At 38.9% G+C, this 20,300-nt stretch overlaps 1 protein-coding gene across 4 annotated transcripts in view; it reads right to left on the reverse strand.

The window, feature by feature from the left end:
• The window catches only part of HELZ (helicase with zinc finger), an 86,454-nt gene that overhangs the window by 11,088 nt on the left and 55,066 nt on the right, over window positions 1-20,300 (reverse strand). For all 4 annotated transcript variants that reach the window (XM_069872539.1, XM_069872538.1, XM_069872540.1 and 1 more), the window contains 10 exons: window positions 19,358-19,503; window positions 16,732-16,879; window positions 13,811-13,994; window positions 12,877-13,105; window positions 9,539-9,743; window positions 4,997-5,048; window positions 3,910-4,103; window positions 1,383-1,593; window positions 811-887; window positions 50-617 (listed from right to left, as the gene is read on the reverse strand). In XM_069872539.1, coding sequence (XP_069728640.1) covers window positions 50-617; window positions 811-887; window positions 1,383-1,593; window positions 3,910-4,103; window positions 4,997-5,048; window positions 9,539-9,743; window positions 12,877-13,105; window positions 13,811-13,994; window positions 16,732-16,879; window positions 19,358-19,503 — 2,014 coding nt within the window. The remainder of the gene's footprint in view (window positions 1-49; window positions 618-810; window positions 888-1,382; window positions 1,594-3,909; window positions 4,104-4,996; window positions 5,049-9,538; window positions 9,744-12,876; window positions 13,106-13,810; window positions 13,995-16,731; window positions 16,880-19,357; window positions 19,504-20,300) is intronic.

Consider the following 20,300-nt stretch of genomic DNA (forward strand, 5'->3'; position numbering starts at 1 on the left):
TGTAGTTATAATTGCACACTGTGAATTTAAATAAAGGAAAGTCACCTACCTAAAGTGTCCCCTAAGGGCATTCCTGATGGATTCTCTTCAATGAAGTTGTTCAAGTGGGCTGGCAGAACAGTGTTGTGCTGTGCAATAGGCCTCAAAGGATTATTGACTTCTTGTAACATAGGTGGGGGGTGTTGTTCTGAAATCACAGCATCTACAGCAGGGGAATGTGGTCGGTGGGGAATTGGATTATTAAAAAACGATTGGCTGGGGCCTGCCTGGTAAGCAGGGGAAAGCTGCGAAGGTTGTGGAGGCTGCTGATTCAAATGATTATGCTGCTGAACTACCTGGCTTGGCTGGGGTGGCATTTGGTTTTGCTGTTCAGGCAAATGATGCTGTTGTTGACTTAAGAGGTTTTGCTGCTGTTGCAGAGGATATGGCTGCCTTGGTATCTGTGACATGTGCTGGAAATGGCGATTGGGAACTGCATACTGAGAGTGGGGTGGGGTGAGATGTAGATTCAGCTGCCTGGGGTTAAGATTATCTTTGCGGTGAAATTTAGCATTAGGATAACCAACACTCGAACGTGACTCTGGGCTTCTATTCTGACAATTTGCTTCTAAGTCAACCTAGAAAAAGAGAATCAAAAAACTTTGACAATTCACATCAAAAAAACCCAAACAAAAACACGTTAGTAATGACAAAAATCATTAAAAGAGGGAATACTAAAAAAAAAAAAAGAAATACAAACACAACACAAACCACGAACAAATCATAAAACAACAACAAAAAAGGCAACAAACCCAAACAAGACAAACTCACCTGCTTGGGTTCCACAGGTTTCTTCTCGGGTGTTCGGATTTTATTGATTTCAGGTCCAGCAGTGTTTTCACTTTTACCTAAAAGGATTTAGGAAATTAATTTGTTTCATTGGAAAAAACAGTTATTTTGAGGGTTTGTTTTTGTTCCAGACACAGGACAATTTAGACTTACTAGTTCACCATTTACTGCATCACAGACATTTAATATCATTTACCCAAACACCACTTTTCCTCTAATCTTCACAATTTGTTCCTTAATCATCACTAAGTAGTTCTTCCAACTTAATTGCAAATAACATCAGCAGTAGTTACCACTGGACTGTAGAAGAGACAGACCGGATTACACCCTCAAATACACACACAGCCCAAGTTTGATAACTTTCTCCTCCAAATCTCACAATATCATGGTTATTTCTCTTTGTAATGGCAAATCACAGGTTATTTCTCCCAACTCTACAGATCCCTTGATTTCACTTAGAGAAACAAGTATAAAAACCCTTTTCACAACCCCCTATGTAGAGTATAAACTCTTTAAAAACAAAACTAATCTGCAATGTCATTTCAACAGCTCACCATTTCGACTTTGTTCATGTTGCTCCTTGTCTGGATGCTGAAGCTGCTGCTGCTGTCCTATGCTAACAGGTGAGTGATGTCCCAGGCCGTAAGGTATAGGAGACCCACGCCCATGTGCCTGTAATAGGTTCATATTATATGCCATAGCTGCTTGATGAGTAATGATTCGAGGGTCAACTGCAAACCTACCCTGATACCCCGTCCATGGTACCTACGGAATTTAGAAGAAAGAAAAACGAAAACATTCAATCTGTTAAAATAGATTAAAGGAAGTAAGGCAACAAGCACACTGATACTACATCAGTCACGAAGAGTTTTCCACGCATCAGATGGCCTGACACACTAACACACAATTACACGTGACGCTGGAATAAGGGCAGGCCTAGCAGCAAGGGGAAAAGAGCAAAGGTGCGGGAGGACTACTCTGGGTAAAAAAATTTGTGTTAACCCCAGTCTTGTTTCAGTGGCTTCAAAATTCAGAGAGAAAAGACTGACAAATTGTACTTTAATAAACTTTATATTAATGTCTTCTCTAAATAAATGTAATAGAAGTGGGTGAAGTGCAAGAAAATAGAAAGCCCTTTCCTTCTAGTAGTTAAAAGATACATTAGGCTGTGTTTCCAGGGGAACACAGAGAGATGCCTCTAACCTAAGGAATTAACTTTATGGACCTTTTACTACCCAGTGGTGTAATCTGGTAGCACAGAACGAGCAGGCACACCCTACCTTTGTGCCCACAAGACACCCAGTGATGATAACAGGGCTTACTGGTGGAACCAAGAGATTATCTGCACGTAAAGAACGACAGGGCCACTCCAAAGGGTCTACGCTACACAACACGTGTTGCAGATCACCTTCCTAAATATGTGAAGTAAAATCCACCTTGTGAAAGCACGTAAAAAAATCAGGGATTTTTACAAAGTTTTAAATGTTATTCCTAAAAGGAACGCAAAGGAAGAGAGCTCTGCATCAAATTAGTTCAACCTCACCCTGTAAGGAATGTATTAATTAAGAGGAGGAGAATGTATGGATAAGAGGAGAGCGCAGGGAAAGTAATCATTAACACTCAGACTGACAAAGCATCCTTTACTGGTGACAGCAGACAACCGCCTCATGGGTTTTTTTACCTTGGATATGGAAACTGCCTTAAACAAAGCAGAGAACATTTTATGTTACATGAAACGTAAACACATTTTACTCCAGTCCCCACTTGTTTTAAGTGTACCAACTTTCATGCATTTCTTTTCTTAAATTAGTATTTGCCCTTGAAATGTGCCCTTTGAACTTTAGCTTTAGGCTACCACTGCATCTGTACGATCTCTACAAGCTTCTCTTCAAAAGCAGCTGTCTCATTAGTACCTCAGTCTTCCCACTTAATTATTTGAAAAATTCCCTCCTCAGGGAAGGTGAGTGCAAAATACTTATTTTTAATATATTTCTTTTGATTGGAAATATATAAAAATATATTAACCTTGGAACAATAAGACAGAATTTTTTAAATTATCTTGGTTTGCTATTAATATAATGTGAGCAAGCATGACAAAGGTACAGCTGCTGGCCTTCTCCTTGCATTTAAATTTATTCATCAAACAGAGATTTCTAGTAAGCCAGGAAAAAGGAAAATTCCTTGACCTAGCAAAGAAAACCAACCTACAGCCACCAGTTGATCTAAGAATTACAACTGAAAACAGAGTTTCTGCAGCAAGTCCCCTATATAGAATCCATAACTCAAATTACAGTAGAGGATTTATATAACTATTAAAAGCCAAATGCATGTGTGGGTACCATGTCCTTCATGTCTGTATGATGCTTCTGTGGCCTTTGTTCTTTACTCCCCATCATCCTCCTGGAATATGTGACTTGGGGGGTTACAAATAAAGCAGAGACTGCTTCTTTAACTTGTGTAAGTTTTGGTGAGATAGTTTTATTTGTAATGTAAAATTCCATACATAAATGTTGCCTAGAAGGCCTGATTAGGGATCTTCACTGTGTTCTCAGATGTCATTAAGGAAAAGGATTGGAGAGGAAACAGGTTTGCTAAGAGGTTCTGGAAGGGGAAAACATCCTATTATGCTTATTTTTCTTATCACTTCCCTTCAGACACCTTACACTGCAGACATCCAAAGCTGCTAACGTAAACTGTATGAAGCCAATGAAGAGAAACAAGCTCTGTCCGGATCACCCACGTCTCTCCAATGATTAAGAACTGGACTAGGCAATTAATTCAGATGCAGCTATCTCAAGTCAGTCGAGACAGATCCCACCGGTGCACCTAAACCTAGAGCAGAGAAACTACACCAGATTACATGAACATGAAATTACTTCTAGGCTGCCTGCAGTTTTTTTGTGGGAGCAATGTTTTCTGGTGGTCCTCTGCACAAGCACTCCTGGAGCCACCTAACCCCACATATTTGAAGTAAAGCGTAGAAAACGCTTGCAAAGTGTTCCCTAAGTGATTTTTGCCATTCATTTTTGTGCATACAGTAATTGAGGGGGGGTAAAGAACCCCCAGAAAATTAATACTTACAGGCAAAGGCACAGACATGACCATATTTCCTCCATAGACAGCAGGTACATATAGAATACTTGTCCCAGTGTGTGGATCTATCCTTTGAACAGGACTTGGAGATTTCCCCAGATTGGGGTGAGGTCCCAAAGGAGGAGGGGGAGGAGTATAGGCTCGGATAGGATTTCCAATTAGAACAGAAGGATTGGGCTGGACTGAAAAGAAAGAGGAAAAAAATATATATATACACTTCATAGAGTCATAGAATAACCAGGTTGGAAGAGACCCACCGGATCATCGAGTCCAACCATTCCTATCACTTATACAAAAAAAAGAAGAAATATACACAAATAGAATATTATGACTACCTATTTCGTTTCATCTTAATAGCACCTGTCTTTGTAAAGCATGTGTGCAACACTAACAGCATAGGTCTGATACACCGAGAGAAAGCATTAATCAAATCCTGTATCCCGTTTCAAAAATGTGATGAGGCAGAAAATCTAAGCTGAGATATGGAAAAACAGGTAGCTGGTAACCGCATGAATGAAAGAATGCCCCACACCAACTAAATACTCTGACAGTCAGAGCAGCTGTTAACACTGCATCAAAAATGAGAACCGTGCTCCTTTAGGAGGGAAGACAAGCTTTAAATTAATGCTTTTTCAAATTAATAACAAAATTAGGCTGTTGCATGCTTCCTTGCAAAAGTATGATCAGTAAAATCTGGATATATGACAGCACTATGCAAGTTCAACATACATCATAAAACACTGCAAACAATATAACGTCCTAATTCTTAAGCAATACACCAGCACAGTATTTTACGTTATGAATTTCAAATACAGCCATTCTTAAGAGGCCAACAGCAAAGCTATGTGAAAGCTCTAAAGTCAGTGTGCACATCACCTATAACAGGACAGCCCCAGAAATACCCGATGTCCACTCAACAGCCTATAATCTGTTGCACAAATGCACACAAAAAGTAAATCGCTTTCAGATGGAGAACAGACCAGAAACTCAGTTTATGTCAAATTGCTATCAATTCACCGAAGCCAGATCAGCATGAGCTCAGGGGTATTCCTGCACTAACAGCAGAGATACTCACCAATTCCATCAGGTGGGAAATGGTCATTCTGGTTGTGATGATGGACCTTGCCCTTTAAAGGAAAAACAGTAACAGTAATGCTTTGCATTCTTACATAAATCAAAAGCTTTTGCTTTCAAGTGCACATCATCATTAAATACAATATCAAGTTTGAAAGAAGTTAGCCCACATTTTACTATTACACACAACTGTCCAGTTCCATCACATGATTATGAATTCATGAAGCTGGACACTAAATACCACTAATTCAATTAACCAGTGGGTCATTACCAGTCCCTCAGGGGAAACTCTCCCCTAAGGCCAGTTTACAGATGTATGGAGAGCTACAGCAAGCTACTCTGAGTTTCCTTTCTCACCGTGTTATTTAAAATCATAGAATGGTTTGGGTTCAACTAGACCATTAAGGTCATCTAGTCCAACCCCCCTGCAGCAAGCAGGGACACTTTCAACTAGATTCTCCCAGTGTCTCACTTCTTTCAGGGACAGCATCAGTACTAACAGAACCCTCAGTGTTCCTCTTCCACAGCAGCTCTTGGTGGAGGCATGATACATTTTCTTCTCCAGGGTTCAGTTCAAGAACCTTGGAGACAAAGTAGCTGCCACCAGTTTTACTGAACTGGTCAACCAGCCTCATCAGACATTGCTGCCCTATCCCATCTCAGGTATCTGCTTCAGGACTGCTCCCCAAAAAGCACAATATAGCAGAGTCAAGAACCAGAGTACCCTGGGGAAACTGTTTTCCCTTGGTGAATTGTACATTAGAAAGCGAGGTTAACAGAACTGAGTTACCCCTCCCACATGCTCATGAGTTTACAGCGTCAACTAATAAATTAATATTCATAAACTGTAAGCACACATTCAAATGTCTGCGTGCTTTTAAGTCTTTTGGAGAGTATGAATACCTTACTTAATCTGGACCGAACTATATTCATATATTTAAAACAAATCTAAAACCCCTTTGATGCTGCAAAAGTTTTCTTGCCCAGGAGATAAGTCTAGGCAGTTTTCCAGCAGTCTGAACAAATTAGTCAGGGTACAAAGACAGGTTGTTTGACAATGTTGACTCATGCATAAACCAGATTAAAGAATTGGTCTCTGAATTTTCCTCGTTTCAAACATGAATTATTGAAAAATAAAATAATAATTGCCTTTCATTGCAGTACTTAAGCAAAAGAAACCTGTTTAATCACTAACAAGAGCAAGATTCAATCTAAAAATGTAAAGGAGCTACATGCCTTAATCACTCATGGTTAGTACGAGGCATTTCTGCATCTGTTATGCTGTCAGTTAGCATCAAGCTGTGCGTACAGAGGTCTAACAAATCTCTGTTCTACCTATCACACTTGTATTTTATGGGTGTTGTATTTTTAAAATTGAAATACCAATTACATAAATTCGTAAGAATAGCTGTCCTCTTGAACAGTCCCTTCAGCATGTAACAGTATCAGACTGGTAAATAAAAGTCAACTGGGGCCATTTGTAAGCTGGAGAAGTAAGATGCTGGCTTTCTTTTGTCTTTTAATAGTTCTGATGGCTTAATGACTTTATAAAAATCTATTAACGACTTAACCGTTGTGGTTTCTCAAAGATTTCCAGATCAAAGTACCCATCTACAGAACACCTTAAACCCACACCTTAACAACTTGGCAACTGAGAGCACAGATACACTCAGTTTCCTCTAAAATCTTGCTCCACCTTCAGAGTATAAAAATCCACATTACGTAAAGGCACTCAGAAGAAACTCAGACCAAGATTTAGGTGACTTGAGGCCTTGTCACTCCTAGGATCCCGCTTTAGTCAACAGACAGGAGAAGAGAGTATCCTCCAGAGACTTCATCAGCCCCGTGACACTCACTGATTGTACGCAGTATCTAGGATGATGATGTGTCCCAATTAAGTGCCTGAATCCAGGCTGAAAAGCAGGAGCACAGGCAGTGAGCGGGAGGCAGGCAGAGCTGTAAAATTCAGAGTTTCATTTACTGTACACTAACTACCTTGTGGGAGTTCTGAAAACTTTTCATTTCCACATCATTGCCTTTAATAAAGGCTGTGCCTACCCAGCTCTGAGTCTCCTTCCGCACTTCCTTCCTCACCACAAGGATGTTGAGGCTCTGGAGCGAGTCCAGAGAAGAGCAATGAAGCTGGTGAGGGGGCTGGAGAACAGGCCTTAGGAGGAGCGGCTGAGAGAGCTGGGGGTGTTCAGCCTGGAGAAGAGGAGGCTGAGGGGAGACCTCATTGCTCTCTCCAACTCCCTGAAAGGAGGTTGTGGAGAGGAGGGAGCTGGGCTCTTCTCCCAAGGGACAGGGGACAGGACGAGAGGGAATGGCCTCAAGCTCCACCAGGGGAGCTGGACATTAGGAAAAAATTCTTCACAGAAGGGGTCATTGGGCACTGGCAGAGGCTGCCCAGGGAGGGGGTTGAGTCCCCTTCCCTGGAGGGGTTTAAGGGACGGGTGGACGAGGTGCTAAGGGACATGGTTTAGTGTTTGATAGGAGCGGTTGGACTCGATGATCCGGTGGGTCTCTTCCAACCTGGTTATTCTATGATTCCACATCCCCAGCGAAGCCCTGTGAAGGCAGGTGAAGGCAGACGCCCTCAGCCAGGGCTGCCACGAGGCTCAGCAGCCCTCAGCCAGCCAGTTCCATATTCGCTGTTCGCTTTTCAGAGAGACAGGACCAAAATACTGCTTCTTTGAAAAATAAACAGCAAGGTGGTTTTTAACCTCCTTAAGAGAATCCAGTTATGCTGAATAAGAAGGTGCCCTTTTACAAAATCACTTTCCACCACCTGTGAATAAACAAGCCCTGACCTACACAGGTGTCCATAAACTCCCCACAAAACACAGCTTTGGAGGCTGTTCTCATTTTTTCAGTACAACTACAGCAGCACTAGCTTTTTAATCTTTCATCTTCCCATGTCAAATGTTGTACTTAGGCAGTCTAAACTAAGCAAGGCTAACCAGCTGCTTTTAAAACTTAAGCAAAGGGAAATATATCGCTTATCACAGCCATTTTCTGTGTACGTTTAAGTACTACCTGCTTCCCTTACTTCTGTTACCGTACATCCTAACTGTCAATTGTATTCAGAGGGAAGAGATTTCATTATAATTATGATATAGGTGGTTAAAACACTTCAAATATTAAACTGAAAATACAGTGCTGGCAGCTTGAAAGCATCTCTGCTGATTTCTACAGCACAAGAGTTTGGTTTGCTAACAAACTGGAAGGAAAATACATGAAACTGTCTATTCACATGACTCTCAATTCCCCCATCCTCCTTTTTTATAATTCACTATACCTGCATTTTCAAATACTTCCCTTTCATTTTCATTTCATGTTTTTCACAAAAATATTAATAGTGATGTTCTGTTATTAAAGAAACTGCATTCAAGGCTGAAGCACTCATGAAAAACAACAGTGCAGCAATGACAAAGACAATAACTTTTTAATTCACGGTTTTCTGTTAGCCTAGTGTTTTGACACAAGACGAGATACTTTAGAAATCTGGTGTTTGCTTCAGAAAGTAATGCATCTTGATGAAGAAACCAAATGTTCTCACTTACAATCGCTCTTTTGGGAAGAACTGCCAAAGGGAAGGCTTTCCTTTTTGTACAGTTAAAGTTAAAAATCTTGTCGTAAAAATTTCATTTAAATGATACAGCCTGCAACCAAAATGTAAAGCTATGGAAAATACATCTGTTTCTTCCTTCTTGTACAACAGAATTCATCACAAAGCTGACAACCTGCATTTTAGTTGCATCCCCGAACACAATTCAATTAAATTATAACTCAAATGGTTTTGAAATGAAGTACAAGAAACTATCAAAATAGAATTAATTACTAATATATCACCCCCTCCAAAAAGCTCAATTTTTTTGTGCTATTCTTTATCACTCTAAGGAAGCTATGTACTTTCTTTCTATGTCTTCTTTTACAGTGAGCGGTAATTTCGTCTCTCTGCCCTCTTGGTGCTAAAGAAATACGGTCTTCTGAGGGACATTATCTGTGAGCTAACCCAGGCGACATACTGTTTTACAATGTATTTTTATTAAATCTATCATTTACGTTATGTAAGTCCCTGAATTTTAGGTCTGATTTTTAATTCTAATTAAATGACTTTGGGCTATTATTTTGTCTTTTCCTTATTTTCCTTGACACTGTTTGTATCAACTTGTTGTTTCTCGGGGTACAGTCAGAGCACAAGCTGCCTGGGATAGGGATTGCCTCTTGTTCAGAGGCCAAGATCCATGGTGGAAATTTATCAGGGTCACTGCAACACAGTCAACGAACATGCCAGAGAGACCCAAGTTACACATTTTAGTATGGAAGGCTTGGAGAACCCCAAGCTATATTGCTAAATACAAGCCTAGAGCTCTTGCTTGAAAATGCTGAGGATCCCTCTGGAATTTGCATTCACATCTGATTGCATTGATGCCATTTTAAAACAACAGCTTGTTCCATAAACCTTTTATATCATGTCTCAAAAGGCATTTCTACATTCACTTTCACTTTCTGACAAAATTCATCATCAGTAAAGCTTTACCTTTGGTGGTGACTGCTGCTGCTTAGTGGTATTCGCTGAATGTTGATGCCGAAGCGCTCGGGGGATAAACTCAGGAGCCAGTGGGTTCAACACATAAGTTTTCTTTAACTCCAAAGCTTCCAACTGAGCTTTAATCTGTTCAAATGTGATACCGTGGAGACTTTCGTTCTCATGACACAAGGCAATAAACCTTTCCCAAAACTTCCTGTGGAAACAATTTTTCGAAACAATAAAAAAAGTAAGACTCAGTGGCTGTTGTTAAAACTAAAAGAGATTTAAATTAATTGTGTAGCGTTCTTATTTTTCCTGTATGCTCATTTTACACACCAGGTCATCCATTCTGCAACCTGACCCCCATATCTGAACCCCACAGCATAATACAAAGCTCCCAAGTCATTTAAAATAGACACCTGCGTCTGTCCACATGTATCAGATGGGAGCTCTGGCTGCACATCACATTTAATAACAATATCATGAACAGGTCTAGCTTGGAGGTTTTTTTCCTAAGACAGCAAAGACAGTGAATACAATGCTCAAAATTCTGCAAAGCATGTGATTTATGGAATTTATTAAAGCTCAAAGAATTGCAGTCAAGATTCTCAGTCCCTGAAGATACCAAAAAGATTCTATGAATTTAGGCAGATCACTCAATTCCAGTGTCACTAATATTAAACCAGAGTTGAGATATACCCTCAAAACTACTCTCTTAAAACACTTCAGAGTCACGTGAAGATTAACGTGTCAGGGGGTATCTAGAGGGTCTTTGAGATCCTCTGGTGGAAAACAAATAAAACCATAAATTTTACTGCATGTCAGGTATTTCTACAACTCACAGGAGAAATTTCAAGCCACCAAGACAACTACCAGACGACAGATGAGTTTCTCTACAAAAATTACGTATCCAACCTTTTGAAGGGTGGAGGGGCTATTTAAACCATGTAATAAAAGAACATTCCTACCCATCTTCTCTATCCTCACGATGTCTTTCTATTGCTTATTTTAAAAAAAGCCTTTACATTTTTAATATCCACAGCAGAACCCATACAAAATGATGATTTTATTGGGTTTTTTAACCTCAAAGGAACTTTTTGGGTGAAGTTACTTAAGCTTAAAAGGCATTTAAATAAGATCTGAAGATGTCACTTTAAAAAAATTGATTGAGCTGGTTTTATTCCAAAAATCACAAGTAATGAAAGCTATTGAAAAAGAGGATTAAAAAGACAATGATCTTAAAGGTGTGCGTGACTAAAGTCATTCCAGTTCACCCTTCAGTACCAAGGTCTGGCCCACAAGCAAGCACTGTTCTTTCAGTATTATCTCCCCAAAACCTGGAAAATGTGAGATTGCTGCACACTAATTTTAACAGCAGTATCACATTTTGCTGAGTAGCTGCCCTTTGTGGAATAAAATAAATGCCTTTCTTGCAAGAATACTGTAATATTACTGATGCATTTAAGAATTCAAAATAGCTTTCCCTAAAAGCCCATCTTCTGTTGTGATTTCATGCAGGCAAGAAATGTGCTTTTAAAATTCAGGCTACAAGATGGCCCTTTTTGTGCATTACGCTGTAAGGCAAATATATCTTGCAAGATTTTAAGTGAGGATTAAAAAGCAAAATGAAATACTTCACTGGGATGCTTTAATGATGGAACTCCCTCTGATTAATCAATTCAGTCACCGAACCTACTGCCAAGCACCACAAATCCACTGAGAACCATCCACTTTTGCTTAAAATGCCCCAAGCAGTCTCTCTACACATGGAACGCTTGTACTGGGGTGTAAGAACAGAGAATAAAATACCACTGTCTCTGTTTTAGAGTGTGCTCTGCAGTTTAAAGGGAGTGTCTGCCAAAACAGCCCTGTCTGGTCCGATTGGAACACACAGAAATGTAATGATTACCCTGGGCATACTTCACAGAGCTGCCTACCACTACCATTACAGAGTCCTGACTCATTTTGACAGGTATTAGAATATTTATAAAATTCAAGTACTCTCTAAACTTTTTTGAGGTCTGTTTTTCCTAATGAAATGTCACTTCTTTCAGACTTCTGTACTCCTGTTGTACTAAAAAAGAACCATCTTCCTAGCAGCACGCCTGAGCCCCTCCAGCACTATTTTCAAAGAGTGAATGTTCAATTATTCAGTGAAACAAGACAATGGCGTACTGAAGGGAAAGCTTGAGATACATCTTAATAAAGCTCCAGTGCTCCTTGTTTCTTAATTATCTTTTTGTTTTATAATTTTGAACAGCTATACATTTATAAACAGCTGCTGGTCTTCGAAAGGCAAACTCAGTCCCTAACTGCCAAGACTGTTATATACCATGCTGGTAGCCTATGTTTTTATTTTACGGAGTTTTTGTATGTCCTATTTTAGATATTGTGAAGGAGCCATACTTGAAGAAACCGATGAGCTCCCACATTTGAAAACTGGGTCCCCTTTGGCTATCTAAATTAAAACCTCAACACTCAGGCTCATGTGAATATTCCAGAGATTATCTTCTTCACTGGGATTCAGAGAGACTAAGGGGCACGGTCATCTCCAACAACAGCTGTGTTTAGACAGACGGTTAGAGAACCGATACAGTCCTAGGTACTAGCTAGACTAACTAGGGATTAACTAACTCTGACTTAGGTAGCACTGTGCATCGTCAACCAATGTAAGGAAGAGAAGCAAAATTTATCAACTAAGTAATTTCTGAACAAGCAGTAAAACGAATCTCAGTGAGTACAGCACAGCAAGCCCTACAGCTAAGTCATGGATCTCTGCAGCTGATGAACTGGAGACTGCATTGGCAGATGGTAACAGGCATCGTTTGTGGAGTGAGTGCTCAGGAGGCACAGAGCTCTTCCTCAACAGTGTGCTACATAAACCAGATCACGTCATAAAAAAACAAGCAGCTAATGGGAAAACTGAAATCAAACCACAACCATTCTTTCTCTTTTAATAAGATGTCATAAGCAGTTCAGAGCAGATCACTGTATTAGTGTACGGATACTCTTGACGTGTCACCAGCAGATAAGTGGTTAAATTCAGATTATCTGTCACAAATGCAGTAAACAAAGGTTTGGTTTCCATTTGGGTTTTTCAGTTCTACCTTTGAAAACAACATTCATTTTCAATACGGTAGAAGAATACTGCTCAAGAAAGCAGAATACAGTGTAGGTATAACAACCGACTAATACACGTATTTTTAGCTGTGTATGTACATAATTTAAAAACATTGCGTCTTACTTGGCACCCAGAAGAACATCCAGCATTTCACTGAATCAATCAGCCATAGATAAACATGCTATCTAGGATCCTGAGCCCTGATTAAGGCACATAAATAAAGTACCTGCATCTTCCAATGGAACACAAAGCAATCGGATCTCCCACCACAGCTACCAAGGATTGTGCTCTTGTAATGGCAGTGTTGAGAAGTTTGTAATTAGACAGAAAACCGTAATCCAAGTCTTCTGTTGAATCCTCCAGTAACTGCTCTTTCCTTTTAATTGGTGTTTGCTTATGTTTGCACGTATGCCGTGTTCGTACTGTGCTGAGAAACAAAACTCTGAACTGTTTTCCTAAAATGAAACAAAAAACAAATGTCTGAGATAACCGTAGGTATTTCTGCCAGTAACACAACCTGACCAGTGCACTTGCCAGCCAGACTCTCACATCTAGATACTCTGAAGAGCTGACAGCTACCCTTTGCATGAAGGGCTTTATGCAAGAGTAATAAGATTTAAAAATTTTAAAAGATATACTATAAATAGGATATTCTATTACAAGAATATTCCCGCTTTAAAAAACTTACTTTTCATCTTGATATTAATCACTCCAGAACTTTCTGAAATGCTAAATATCTTTATAACATTGCCAAACAGCCAATAACAAAATTTGTACTTATTTATTCGACCTTAAAGAAAGAAAGTTCTGGACATTCTTGTTTCAGATTTATAAAATTCTCAAATATATTAATATCCGCATGAAAAAACAGCACACACCACTCACTGTCACTCAGTCACTCTATTATCTTCCTTTGTTTATTACTGACTAAAACTGCAACCTAGCAACAGGCAATGCCTACACAAAATTCTTGTTACCAATGTGATTCCAGGAACAAATATCTAGATTTGTGGACCCCTTTTTACAGTCTGTTCTACAAATGCAAAACTCAGTAAAACATTTTGAGGCTAAAGCATTGTTACATTTTTATTTGTAATTCTGTTTTTTTCCCTTACAATAGAAATCAGAATTACAGATAAAAAAACAGAAATATTACTTACCCTGAACATTTAGCACTCTCTCTACACTGACATCCGACAGCCTTTTTTTCCGAAGCTCAGCACGAATTCTGAACACTTGATCAGCATATGGTGTCACGACACCTATACTGCCATCGTCCAATTTGCCCCAGGCAACAGGCCATTTTCTTCTTAATTCTTCAACACGCTCTACGACTTCAAACACCTTAAAAGAAAGGCAGAATTTGTAAAAGAATGCCCCACTGAAGATCGTTCTTTGATATGAAAAGAGAATTTGAATTTTAAAGCTCTAAAACATTTAAATGTTACAGTATTACGCAGATATACTGAACAAGCAACGATAGCATTGTATTCTATAGTGATACTCTAAAATATCACATATTAAGACAATATATTTACTATAAAGTACCTTTTTTAGTCTTGAAATAAAAGTTTGCCCCCAAAAATGTCACATTTAAGGTACAAGCTCAGAAATTATATTAATAACCTTAACTTTCATGCTTACATTCTTCTGAAAATGTCAAGTGCAGTAGGACCTTTCTTAACACACTTTATGTTTTCCATAAGTAAATATACTGCCTAAACAGGCCTTATTTTCTTTTTATTGTGGATTTTATGTGTATCATTAGTGTGTAACATCCCTACAAAGAGAATATGTAAGCCTGCGCGCAGTCACTTCCCATTCCAAAGGATACCACCAGGAGTTTCAGGTTACTCATCACCTGCCAGTTCATCTCTATGAAATACTAAGTCTGCTACCTGAGAAGACTAATGAGTAATAAAAACTGAAAACCACCTCCTGTGAGGCTTAAAGTAATCTCCTGCCCAAAAGCACCGGGCACAGCAGCTTCTGTTTCAACACATCGAACAGAGATACTGTGCTGCAGAAGCTATTCCTGAATAACTTCATGGAATATTTGTAGGTTTGGAGTTTTTTAGCACTTACATTCAATACGTTACTTAATAAATGTCACCATGTCATTCAATACATATTAATCCAGCTATTTAAAGCATGATAATTGATGAAGACAGTTTTCTTATGGCATCACAAGTGCAAGCTCAGCCTCTCAGTGGAAGTAGGTCAACGGTCTTTCCTAAAAGAACCTCAAGTATTCTGAAATTTCTTCTCCCTGTTCTTCCATTCCTCTTTGGCTGTGGGAAGGGGGAATTTAATGCTTTTTGTTTATATATTATCTCTTCTTCAAATTGCTAAGTGGGAATTCGAGGAACTTTTACGGACAAGAAAAGTGAAATAAATCACAAATGACACTCATTCTCATTTTAAAACTCAATCTAAGCTGGGACAGATAATTCAGAAAATCAGGAATTTAGAAAAAAACAGGAGGAAACTAATAACAAAAAAAAAATCTGTTAATCCTTATTAAGTCAGAGCTTATTTTTTGATATTACAGATCTTCAGAGGGCAGCAAAATACATGGCTGGTTTTGAGAAAATCCTGAATATACATTTTTGCAACATAAATTCTTGTCTTTAAAAGCTAGTTCTACTGAGAAAGGAGATCAAAATAAACTTGGATATCTACAGAAACCGTAGCACAAATATAATGATCTTTCGCAGGTATTTTATCAAGCTTCTCTGAAAGTATATAGATTCTGGGTATGTATTCGGAATTAACACCATATTAGGAAATTTCAGAATTAAGGTCATAAAGGGAAAATGTATTTTCCAGATTAATACTTAATATAGGCTCCAATGAACCATAAGTTGCCCCATGCAGACGTCCATTAGGGATCATGCAGCAAATATCTCCCTCATCATCTGAATGTCAGCTTTTCATGTTGGTGTTTAAACAGCTGTTGTCCTTCACTTCTGCCTGTAGCTATTAATGACTCACAATCTTCAGACAGTTACTCGGCCACTGAAGATATTTTTAGGGTTTTTACAACTTCTTTTAAATGGCAAAGCAATCCAAGTAGATTAATGAAAGCAGTCAGGTGCCCTCAGTTTTTTTCAGTGATGTGTCCACAAGTCATGGAAGCTTCTTATTTAAGTAGAGGTTTTAATACATTAAAGAATGCATAAAACGTGCAGCGTAATAACAACAAAAAGGTGAAAAATTGGTGCAGGACATCTGATGTACATGATAAACAAGGGGAAAACACAGACAGCTCTGCAGTGCTTTCTAACAAACACTGCTGCTAACCTGCTACCTCACTTCAGTTAAAATTCCTCATAAGTTTAAGAAAACTAGTGATATTTTTTTGGTTTTCTTTAAATGTCAAGGTCATTTCTGAAGACACCTTATTGGGGTGGGGGGAAAAAAAGAGTTGGGTCAACCCCTCCCTAACTTGAGGTAATTGGAAAAAGGCATCTTCCACTACAAAAGGCGTTACTGAGTCAGGGGGAGGGATGTTTGGTTTTGTGGGTTTGGGGTTTTCTTAACTCTAGGGAAGGAATGAGACTGGAAGTAATTCTTGAAGAATAAAAATAAATCTACGTGAAACAAACATATTGAGAATAGGTTCTCACCAAGAACAAAATCTCATCTGCACACAATCAGTTAGCTACTGATCCTAAACACATTAAAGCAAATATGAAATGTTACTCCAGAGGACTCTTATCTGAGTGGGAACATTTCTACAACAGTGAAAGAAATGTAAGTTTTACTTCAAATTGCAGTTACTCTCAGTTGCTAAGATACATCCATCAGGCTGTCACAAAAATTATCAGGAAAGACATCCTGAAGAATGAGCCTGAGAGAACTCTATGCCACTTGCCATTTGCAAAGGAAAAAAGAAGATAAATTAGTGGAAACGTTTACTACAATTGCAACATTCACTATTTCGTGTATAGCAAACTCAATGTTCCTTTCTCATAGTAGAGGACAATTATGGATTTATAATTTATATTTATAAACCAATAAATCTGGGGAGAGAGGAGCTTTAAGAAAATAATCAAGAATAAAGCCAAAGGAGAGTTACCTCTGCATTATTATAAAAAGCTGTACTATTTTTTTCTTGCACATCTTCTCCGCGTGCTGTGAAGAAAGTCAAAGGGTAGAAATCTTTGTGTGCTGGCTGCTTTCCACTTGCCATCAATTTGCCTTCATAGAAAAGTTCAGATGTATAACTGTAACAAGGCAAAACAGAATAAAATGTGGAGTCTACATATGAGCTCACTGATAAAATATGCAATCACAAACTAGTTCATAAGGAAAGCAGAAGTGCTATTCGGCATCTTCAAGTGATTTCTCTGAACTGGTATTTCCAGGCTACAGACAGAGCAGAAAGCATTAAAAATACGCTTCTCCAACACTTTTTCTTCAAAGGCAGTATTTGCTTCTAATCTAAAGCCTGACAGAGTTACTAACATTCTCTCTCATGTTTCACTCAGAAGTTCTGATGGCTTGAAACTGGGCAAAAGGAACACTTGCTGTCTGGCACTGGTTGTTCCCCAGACTTGCTAGACAAGGAGTTAAGAGCTGTTGAACTTGGAAGACAAATTTACTAAAGATTTCATGCACACTGAGCACAACTCAGGCCAAGCGTTCAGCTCCCAAGCAAGCTTTTCCTCTGTGACTTCTACTCGAATCTACATTGCTACTCATCAGAAACCCAACCAGAATACACTTCCTCCGCTAGCAGCAGGCATTACAGAAGCCGTCCGACTGAAAAAGAAATGAGGCAAGAATTGCTTTCTTGGGGAAAACCAGGAGGGAAGAAGGCAAATCGAACGGAACGAGACAAAATGCCAGCAAGAATAGCATTGGTAGGATGAGTATCAGTATCAGGACTGTAAGTACTGTGTGCTACTGTATGCACTACAGAGCTAAACTCATGTACTGGTTTTCATTAATTAGTGAATTCTGGTATAGCCTAACTTTGGAATGCTCAACCCCCAGCCTTAATGTTCTTTGGTACAGCTCTGTGGATGCAGTAACATGAACACAGCTAGAATTGAAGACAACAAAAGCAGGAGACTGTGCAGTCAGTGGGCCCACTGAGTTCTTCCACGTTTCCAACTACCGTAGTTTAAGATGTAAATTACTGGTCACGGACAATCTACTCTGCTACCAACTCATCATCAAAAAACTGCAACTCAGTATTGACCAGAACTGGCTCATACTGGACAATCCTGCAGAATTCACAACTCTTCTGTGCACTGAGTTGCAGCAGCTCACCACTGACAATGAGCAAAACAAACAATTTATTCTACAAATTAATTCTTTGTCATTTGTTCTCATTAGAAAATAAAACATCCTTTCTACAGGGATGTTTTTTTCCAACTGCAGCTCCAAAATCAGGCTGAACTAATGGCTCGTTCTTCCCTTAATTTCTCTTGGCCCCTGCACTTCAGTTAGGTCGGTATGATTAATGAGCCCACCATGCACCATCTTCCTATACTTACTTCTAAGTGCCATGGTCCCATTTGTCAGGGGAAAATCCACATTATAAAAAAAAGTAGACTTGAAATGATCTAACTGGACCACCATCAGAGTGGTTAAGCAGGTTTCACTTCACACAGCCATACTTGCCAGTGGAATTAGGCACACTGGACTATCACTAGACAGCTGACTAGCCCCAGCAGTAATTCTGCAGCCCATACCTTGGTGTTCAACACAGTGCATCCTTCTAGAAACCCACTGCCCAAACTCCAACTGCTAAAGTGAACTGTCACTATCTTTCTGAGGCAAATTTTGTGGAAGTGATCACTACACAAAAGCTGAAACGGTCCCTTCCTTTTCAGATTCACTCTCATTTCAAACTTACCCTTTCAAGGAATGTGTAAGGAATTTAGCATCATTCAGTCTATAATTACGAAGCCCATAAAACGAAGACAGATCAAGCTGTGCAACAAAGTAAGTTACATTCTCACTTTTGATTCCCCCGAGCACTTAAATACTTTTGCTTTTGCTTTGAACACAGTGATAACCTAATTAGTGTGACTGGATACCAACATAATATTCCTCTGTACATATTTGAGCCAGGATTTAAACTTTAGCATTTTTCCCCATGATTGCACTTATTCTTTCCAGCACAGCTCATGGATGAGCTCATTACACTAGCAGCCATTAGTTTATCATAGCATAAAAATGCAAACCCACTGATTAATGTGTCTTGACAGAAGTAATAAAAAAAAAAACAGGAAAGAAACATGCCCAGAAAAAAATAGGTCAAATTTTGCTCATAGTTGTATATCCATATGTTCCTTACATTGCACAAAGCTTATCATCCCAAGATAATCCACCCCAGAAATTCTAAAATGCTGTCACAGTTAAAAGAAACAAAAAGCCTCTATAATATCCTGCACAATGATTAAAAAGGGAAAATTAGCTCCTTTTCTGCCTATTGCTCAAGTGCTGCAGCCAAAGAAACCCCACCTGAATGAGGGGTCTGTAGTGCATCTGCCTAACAGAATCCCTGGTCTCCTTTTTAGCAGACTGAGTTTCTACTTCATAACAAAGATTTACTCTACTAATTAACTAAGATTTCATTAAAGAAACACGTAATGCTTCCCTCGTTTTTCAGTTGTGCTTGGCTCAGAGTTGTTCTGTTCACTCCCACCAGTCACAGAAAAGCATGATACAGTGAAAAAGTTCACACCTACTTGATGATAGCTTCATGGGAGCGATAGTTCTCACACAGCAAGATCCTGCATGGGAATTCTGCAGGGTAGTGCTCATAGAGCCGATCAAGCAAGGAAACATGAAGGTTTCTTTCCCTGGCAAATTCACTGTAGACAAAAGGACTGAGCTGTAATAGACACACACACACAAAGAAAATGTAACTAAATATGTGGACTTGGAATTTCATGCTCCCAAAATATGTATTGTGCATCAAAACAAAAATGAAACCTTCCTATTACTCTAATTCATAGTTGGAAGACATATACCACAGCTATTCCATAGAAATTCCCATCCCTACTGCAAAGGTGACAAAGGATCAGGATGTTCTTAAAAGAACAAGAAGACCTTCAGTAACCACGTAAAGAGAAGAGAAGAACCCTTAAATATGTTTTGTCTTTGTGGCACAACCTAAACCAAGCCTGTGTTCTGAATGACATCACACTACTACTCAGACAGCCACTTTACAGTTCAGTTACCACCACCAAGAGTACAGATCAGACAATATGAAAATTTGTGATACAATTTTAAAAAGTTAAACAGAAAGTCTTTGGAAAAACTAAACCCCAAAGGGCCTCATTACTCTTACATTAAACTTCTACTGGGTTTGTTTAACAATAAAAACATCATCTATGAGAGCAGGAAAAGTAGAACAAAAGAGGAGAGAAAAAGATTGTTCAAATAAAATTTTAGAATGCAGAAATTAAGCGAATCTGTTTCGTCATACTGAATACCTATGATTCAGATTCTGTGTCTGAGTTTCACTTCAGATTAGTATTAGTTTTACAAATTTAAATACTGGATACCTCACAGAGCAGCTTCTGTGAGAATCTGAGCTATAGAACAGCTTATGAGGGATTCACATACCACAGAAATTTGGAGCAGACAAATACCTCAAATGTATAAATACAAACATTATAATCATGC

This window comes from Phaenicophaeus curvirostris, chromosome 19 (genome assembly GCF_032191515.1).
Source record: "Phaenicophaeus curvirostris isolate KB17595 chromosome 19, BPBGC_Pcur_1.0, whole genome shotgun sequence".
Lineage (NCBI taxonomy): Eukaryota > Metazoa > Chordata > Aves > Cuculiformes > Cuculidae > Phaenicophaeus > Phaenicophaeus curvirostris.